The sequence below is a fragment of the Podarcis erhardii genome, assembly GCF_964252035.2.
Source record: "Podarcis erhardii genome assembly, chromosome: 7".
NCBI classification, from domain to species: domain Eukaryota; kingdom Metazoa; phylum Chordata; class Lepidosauria; order Squamata; family Lacertidae; genus Podarcis; species Podarcis erhardii.
Genome location: NC_138511.1, coordinates 82,765,713 through 82,773,384, shown reverse-complemented (window position 1 = coordinate 82,773,384; position 7,672 = coordinate 82,765,713). Strand labels below are relative to the sequence as shown.

General features: G+C 53.8%; 2 protein-coding genes across 4 annotated transcripts in view; one reads left to right on the top strand and one right to left on the bottom strand.

The window, feature by feature from the left end:
• The first annotated feature begins 1,756 nt into the window (after window positions 1–1,756).
• On the top strand, window positions 1,757–5,215 carry LOC309346117 (cornifelin-like). Of its 2 annotated transcripts, XM_081869820.1 has the most exons (3): window positions 1,757–3,310; window positions 3,630–3,766; window positions 4,474–5,215. In XM_081869820.1, exons 1-3 carry the CDS (start codon window positions 3,193–3,195, stop codon window positions 4,564–4,566), a joined length of 348 nt encoding a protein of 115 aa, XP_081725946.1. In that variant the 5' UTR covers window positions 1,757–3,192; the 3' UTR covers window positions 4,567–5,215. The 2 variants fall into 2 exon arrangements, with proteins under 2 accessions (XP_081725946.1, XP_081725945.1); XM_081869819.1 differs by lacking the exon at window positions 4,474–5,215 and having other exon boundaries at window positions 3,180–3,310; window positions 3,630–4,277.
• Window positions 5,216–5,981: 766 nt separating this feature from the next.
• MEGF8 (multiple EGF like domains 8) overlaps window positions 5,982–7,672 on the bottom strand; it is a 61,076-nt gene continuing 59,385 nt past the window's right edge. For both annotated transcript variants that reach the window (XM_081868611.1, XM_081868612.1), the window contains exon 43: window positions 5,982–7,308. In XM_081868611.1, coding sequence (XP_081724737.1) covers window positions 6,112–7,308 — 1,197 coding nt within the window. In that variant the 3' untranslated portion in view covers window positions 5,982–6,111. The remainder of the gene's footprint in view (window positions 7,309–7,672) is intronic.

Sequence of the window (7,672 nt, the reverse complement as noted above, 5' to 3'; positions counted from 1 at the left end):
GGTTTAATTAAGATTTAATCAGGCATCTATCTATGTTCTCAGTTTGTGCAACTTGGCTAATAAATGCAGACGCACCATCAAAGGACTCTTGTTCCAATAATGGGTGTTCCGGCTTTGCTTCCTGACTGGTGCTAGTTCCAAGCGGGATTTCACCATGCAGCAGTCAATTCGAGCAGCTAAATCAGGAGCTCATTGGAAGGACTTGCACAACGAAAGACTGGGCTTTTTGTTTCAATAAAGGACGGGCGCTAGAAGGTGCGAGACAACCCCTTGCTTTTATGAAATGTTGCCGAGCCATCCCAGAAACAAATCGGGAGTGACGGCTCACGAAGCATCTGAGACTGCCTAACTTCCCAGCAAACGAAGCTCCCTTTACCCTTTTAAATTTAAACCCAAACTCCTCTTCATAGAAGCTGTTAATTAAAAACTAATCTGGGTGTGGACTTTTTCTCACTGTTTTAAGCCTTGGTATCCCTTTGGGGCTTGTCAGGGGCTGACTTTGCCAGTACAGTGGTACCTTGGGTTAAATACTTAATTCGTTCCGGAAGTCCGTTCTTAACCTGAAGCACCACTTTAGCTAATGGGGCCTCCCGCTGCTGCCACGCTGCCGGAGCACAATTTCTGTTCTCATGCTGAAACAAAGTTCTTAACCCGAGGTACTACTTCTGGGTTAGCGGAGTCTGTAACCTGAAGCGTCTGTAACCCGAGGTACCACTGTAGTATGAAGCCATGAGAGGGTCTGCACCTTGATGTAGTAGGGGCTGTAACATGATACAAAACTTTAATCCTCCCGTTTGTTTGTTTTAAAAACCAGCTCTTTAAGATCAGGAGGAAAAACTTTGGTGCTGGTAACGCAGAGGTTTGATTTCACCCTCCAGAGGCACACTCCATTAGCTCTAGAGACAAGACAGGTGCCAACAATACCATGTAGAACACTCGCCGATGTGCTAGTATTACTAGGGAATATCTGGATTTAGGGAGAAAGTATGGGTCGGCAGCAATTGGAGAATGCCACCTGAACAGGGCCTTGCAGAGCCAGGCAGAGGCCTGGGCCAGGTAGATAATGTGCCCCCGCCTTTTTTTTTTACCCTGGGGATAACTGAAGTCTTATAAATAAGTATATAAATAATTTTCACAAACGTTATGCGGATGCCGGGGAAGCTTTTCTCTTGCTCTGCCAGCCTTTGCGCTTCTGCGTTCATCCCAGTGCATCCCCTGCGATTGTGACTATGCTGGCTGAGGCCCCCTTTGGAATCAGAGGCCCGGGCCAAGTGGCCCATATGGCCCCCCCTCTGTCTGGGCCTGCACATGGATGAGGAGGAATGAGAGGAAGCAGGCAAGACTCACAGGCCACGTTAAGCTGAGGTGTGGGTAGGTCCCTATTCTCAGCTGCAGAGGGTCAACACAACCTCTTGGGAACTAGGAGTGTAAAGATTAATTAGATCTCTCTGGGAGCAAATACAGCATGACTATTAGCCATTGATAGACCTATGCCAGGCATAGGCAAACGTGGCCCTCCAGATGTTTTGGGACTACAATTCCCATCATCCCTGACCACTGGTCCTGTTAGCTAGCGATCATGGGAGTTGTGGTCCTAAAACAGCTGGAGGGCCAGGTTTGCCTATGCCTGGCCTACACACTATAAAAACTGGTCTTACTTTATTAAAACTGGTCATCCTATTGTTTGAAAACAGATAAACACACCCCCTGCCATAAAGAGACGCTCAAATAATTTATAAGATTTTATTGAAAAAAACCATCATGTACTCATGTGTCAAATCCGTCAATAATTTACTTATTGGCTCGTGTCGTTCTTAACGATGAAGCAACTGGCATGCAGATGGGCTGCTTGGTGAGCTCGGCTACGTGAGCAATGGGTCAGCTGCCAACTCTGCAGGGGGAAACGATCCCCACTGCTTTGACCCAATTTGTGGGGAGAGCTCTTGGAGTGCACCAGGTTCAGTCCAAGTCTGTTACAATCCCATGAAGCGCTGTGATGACTATTGACTGAAACGCTCCCATGTTACTGAGCTGAAATGCTTGATAACCTGGAGGCAGCAGAACTGCGGGGGGGGGGGGCGGCGATTCTGCTGCCACAGTCCCCAACTCCCTGGAAATCAGTGCTCCTCCTTAAATCCCTGAAAACAACTGCTGCTAACTGCGCAGAGCAGTTTCCGAGGGGTGTTGCTGTTTTTAGGTGCCACTTCCAAGTTGCCAGGGTGGGGCTGAATGAGGCCCACGATCCACCACCCTGCCATCCTACACTATTGCTTCTTCAAAATACACAAGTAAACTTTTTGCACTTTGGTGCACCTGTGCAAAGCTTATTGCACTTGCGCAACATGGAACACCCTGAGGCCTGGCTTGTTTGCTTTTTGAAGAAGTGCTTGTTCCACCCACCCGAAGACAAACCCATCATCAGCGGTTACGTTGCAGCTAATCTTGAGCCCCAATAGCATGCACATCAAGTCAGGATTCACCCCCACCCGGGCTTCTCCGCACTTACGCTGAACAACATCCAAACCATTTCCCAGCCCCCCCATTTAGAAGAGTTCCTGGACAGTTCTATGCAGATTTTACCTTCCTGAATAATCTGGTGCCACCTACAAGGCTGGCATGTGGCAGACCGTTGAATGCACTTTTCTCATCGCTGTTCAAACAGCACAGCTTGCCACTGTGCATTTGGGGTCAGGGGGCAGGGCTTTCAAGACATTTCACGCCTGGGGACGTCCCTCCCTTTAAAAGCCTGGCCACTGAACGCAGCTGAAGGTGTTTCTGAGTCAGTGGTTTGACACCCACACACCTTCCTTCTCCAGCTGTGTTGCACGCTCAGCCTCCTTTTGAAATTATAATCTTTTCCCTGCCGCCAGTTTGGAGTGGCAGGAACAGTAGCAAAATGAGCTTTGGGATTCTGTGCAACCTGCAACCACTTTCTCTTCTGTGTGCCAAGACTCACACCCACGGCCTCCCATCATCGCAGGTGTGCTGTGTTCCAGCTGCAAGCCTTTGCAAATTCCTCCAAACTGCCCCGTAAGACACGAGTCTCGGTAATTCAAAGGAAGGGCTCCCCCCGGATGATATCTAACTGGGAAAGTAGCTGAAAACTGGATCCCTGTGAGTGGGAGCTGATACTTGGCGACCTCTTCCTTCTGATCATCGGAGTGCCTTCTCTTCCTGGCACCATTCTCCTTCATGGCTTTCCAGCCTTGCCCTGTGGTCACTCAGCCTGCGGCCATCAACAGCAGCTGCCCGTGTCCATACAGGGATTGGAAATCGGGATTGACGGACTGCAGCTCGGACCAATCGATATGTGAGTGTTGCTGGGGACTGACCATGCTGGGGGCAGGGAGGAGGGTACCCTGGGCACAGTTGCTTCGCTCCCCATCTTGCAGCAAAGCCCTACTGCTGCCTGGCACCTCTTAGGTGCAGGGCTCAAGCCTGCCTCAAAGGCATGTCTTTCCCCAAGGGAGGCTCTGTTCTTCTGTACCCGTTTGCTGATTTACAGGTATTCAGATCAAAGGCGCTCGGCTTCAGGGTCCAGTGCAGAGTGTTAGCGTTGCAGAAAACTGTCCAGGGCTCAACCTGGCAATCTCCATGTCAAATTGAAGCCCTCTCTGCCCCTCCCCCAGGTTTCTGCGGGATCTTCTGCCTTCCCTGCCTCATGTGCAAGGTGGCCGCGCAGTACGGCGAGTGCTTCTGCGTCCCCTTCCTGCCGGGGGCTCTTGTGGCCATGCGGACGGGCCTGCGAGAACAGCTGCGCATCAAGGTACCCGTCCCCGGGGGACTTCTGGGAACATTCCAGCAGATGATTGCCAGGCGGCGCAAACGCGAGCTCTCCGGTTGGCACACGGGAGTTATAGCCAGGGTGAAGGAGGGAGGTGCAGGCAGGCAGGCAGGCAGGGAGAAAATGCACAGAGCTCTGCAGCCTTTTGCACAATGGACGCCAGAGCTCTATCCCACCGCAGCAGCTGTTGCAGCAGCCCACTATCTTTGTCGGGCTGCAGCCCATCGTCTGGTAGAGTCAAGGAATTAGCCACTGGTGAGACAGAAGCTCGCAGCTCTTCCTCTGGACCACGACATACAAAAGTCCAATGTGGAGAAAAGGGAGAGGTTGCCGGATTGGTGCAGTTTGGCCAGAGGACAGAGTTTGGGGGATACGCAGGCTGCTATGCAGATCCAGGGGGTCTCATCTTGAGAGCACATCCTATCAGTAGATAGTTCCCATCACGCCCTCCCTGCTATTCGTGGGAACTGGTTTGAGTGCTGAGAATTCTGGTGCCGAGAATTCTGCTGAAAACCCCTCCACGAAAACCCCTCCACGGAACAAAAGATGGAATGGCTGTTAGACTGGGTTTAAAGCAGGCAATCTACACAGGCTATGTTCGGTGTTTAATCTGGGGCAGTGGGGAGACGCTTGGAGGTAGGAACGAAGACAAGGCTTTCCCTGACTGATGGTCCTCCCCTCTTCCACAGGGCTGTGTGTGCTGCGATTGGTGCGCCTTCTGCTTCTGCTGCCCCTGCGCACTGTGCCAGATGGCACGAGAGCTGAAGAGCCCATGTTGTTAGCCTCATCCCGAGCTGGACACTCTGGAACCCCCTTGCTGGTCAGCCCCGTCCCCTACTGCGTTGGGGGTGCAGTGGGGCTCAGGTGCCTGGAATGAACTGAACCGAACCACTCAGAGAAGCTTTGAAGCTGAGTTGCAAAGCGCTGCCAAGTTGGTTTCCAGCCGACTGATGAAGCGCAGGCATAGGAGAACTGCAAGCTTTGGACTGTCGTGGCTTGTGCCTCTCACTGGACTTCAGGTGTTGCTTCACTAAGGACAGTCACAACCTGCTTCTCCAGTGTGTGTGGGGGGGGGGAAGAAGAGCCACATCACCCTCTCTCCCCTGTTAATATTACACTGGGTGCACATAGGAAGTTGCTGGCGTTGTAAATAAATAAGGGGGGTGGAATACAGCTCTCCTCCTGCAATCGATTTGGCAGCAAAGCATCTTGATTCTTCAGCTTCCAGGGGTTGGGTCCAGGAGCTGCATACACAAAAGGCAGTTGATTCAGAACTGTGATGAAACATCCCTGGGAACTGAAGCTGCAGTTCTCAAAATGCTGAGCAAAACAGAAGGGCCAGTTGACTTCAGTCACAGAACTGTAGAGTTGGAAGGGACCCCAAGGGTCATCTAGTCCAACCCCCTGCAATGCAGGAATCGAGGGGCTAAAGCTTTTCCTAGGCTGTGCCATTTGAAGCCATGTGACACATGCGGAAAGGCTTGGCACAAGCCCTTCTCCCTGGTGCCCTAGTGTCGTAGGTGCAGCGAGTGTTTCTCAAACCCGAACCCCAACTCCCCACCCCCCCAGTCTGAAGTTGTACAATACATACGTAAGCCATCTCTTTGGCAATCTGGTGTGTGGGCTGATGGCTGATGGGAGTTGTAGTCCAACAACATCCAGATGGCACCAGGTTTGGCAATGGCCCATTCAGCACTTGATTGTGTTGACTCCGCAAAACCACCTCCAGCTCGGCTATTTTGCCAAGGGAGGAAACAGTGTCAGGGAAACTCTATTACCTTCTGAGGGCTTTTGGTGTCTGTGTGAAGGGGGTGGGTGGGCAGGCAGTGGTGGCCAAAGGACTGTAACAAAAGTAGGTGGGAGGGAAGGAAGGGGTTAAAACGCAAAAAAAAGGAAAACAACACTGAGAAAAATCAAGAGAGGGGATGTCAAATCCCCTCTGCAAACAAACACATGGAGTTTCCTTCCGACAAACCTGTCCCTGACTTTTAATGCAGAAGAAAAGTTGGGCTGGCGGCCACTTGCTGCCCATTCCCTCCTGGGCAGCTGCCCAAGGAAGAATGGGAGGGAGCCTGTGCTAGAGAGGACCCCTCCCTTCCCACACCAACACTTTGGAGCTGCAGGAGTACAGCGGCGCCCTCTGGTGGCAAGGTCTGTGTTCCATGACATGATAATGGGAGATGCTTCCCTTGCCTTCCACCCGCAAAGGCGCTTCTCCTGCGCACCCCTTCTCGGCCGCCTCTCGGAGGCGAAGAAGGGCTGCTGAGCAGGCGACGCGGGCAACGAGTCTCATCCCTTCCGAAGCCCGGCAGGGCTCCCCCGTCGGCTCAGAGGGACATGCTCGTGAGGTTCTCGTGGCTGAGGAGTCCTTTGCGGGAGCTGCTGACTCCGTGGCTGCTGCTGCAGTAGTCCTGGAGATTGTGGCGCAGGGTGACGAGGGCAGAGCCCAGGCAGGCACGGTTGGGGGCCTGCAGTCCTCCGGGCAGCTGGAAGAGGACCGTGGCCACCCCGGCCATCCCGTCGTCCGTCGGCTCCAGGGTGATGGGTCCCACCCGGAAGCTGGAGTAGGAGTAGCCCATCAGGTGGGAGAGGAAGGGTTCAGAGCGTCGGAAGTGGGCCACAGGGTAGGGTACCTCGTGGTACGGCTTCAGCCGGCTGGGCTGGGCAGCGGTCAGTGCCGGGTGCTTGTGGGGCCGCGCAGGGAGGAAGACCAGCTCGGCCGCAGCTCCCAGCGCATCTGGCTCAAAATAGATGGTCACTTTAGCGAAAGGCCGGCTGGCCATCTTGGTCATCTCCTGCAGGTGGCGCCGCTGCTCATGCCGCAGGTCCAGGAACTGCTTGACCTTCCAGAGCAGGACGCAGACGGAGAGGAAGAGGAAGAAGCAGGAGAAGAAGACAGAGAAGAAGACAAAGAGGTCGATGTGGGCCTGGTCTTGGCGGAAGAAGAGCAGCCCCTGGGACTCGGTGACGTTGGGGCTGGTGCCCCCGATGCCCAGCAAGATGACGTAGAAACGGCTGGATTTCAGGGCGTGGATCTCGTGCGGGTAGGTGATGACCACTCGGTCCCGAACGGCTCGCACGACCAGCACCGCTTGCTGCTCCCGCACGGTGATGTAGGTGATGAGCCCGTGGGTCCGCGCCTCTCGCACGGCCGGAGAGGGCTGGCTCCCGTTGCCGAGGCCGCTGCGCCCGCCCGCTTCTTCCCCCGGCGGCACGACGCGCACCGAGTGGAAGCCCGTGGCCCGGTCCACGTCCACCACAAACATCTCGTAGGAGGTGGAGATGTAGACGTCCACCCCACCAAAGGTCACATCGATGGTGATGCGGATGTCCACGTTGGTGAATTTGGGCTGGACGCCGAAGAAGACGGAGCGGCCGAGCAGCAGGTTCTTGATGTTGGGCTCGTGGAAGCAGTTGAGCTGCGACGTCGGGTCAAAGCAGCTCTCTTGGTCCACGATGATCAGCCGGTAGCACTGGTGGCCGCCCACCGGGTTGCCGTGGAAAAACTCGCGGCACTTGGCGCACTGTTGGGGACAAGGGGGGGAAAGTAGGTCAGTTTAGTGGGATTGGGGGGTCACGTGAGCAGTCTCATGCCCATCCTACCCAAATTCTTCACTCTGTGAAAGGGGTGCAAATGAAATGACGCTGTACTGTTGCTTCTTATTCCAAAACCTTCACCACTTTGCTAAATTCACTTTGCTTCTCCCAGTCGAAGGGTGGCACAAGGTGTTCTGCAGGTCTTAGAAATGGCCCATAACCACCACATCGTGCGCTTTTGCTGTCCCTGCACAGATTTACAACACAAAACGGTCCCTATTGGTCTTCCTGCCAAAATCAGTCGTCCAAATGCCACAGAGGGGGTGTCAAAAAGGATATCACCTACACTCT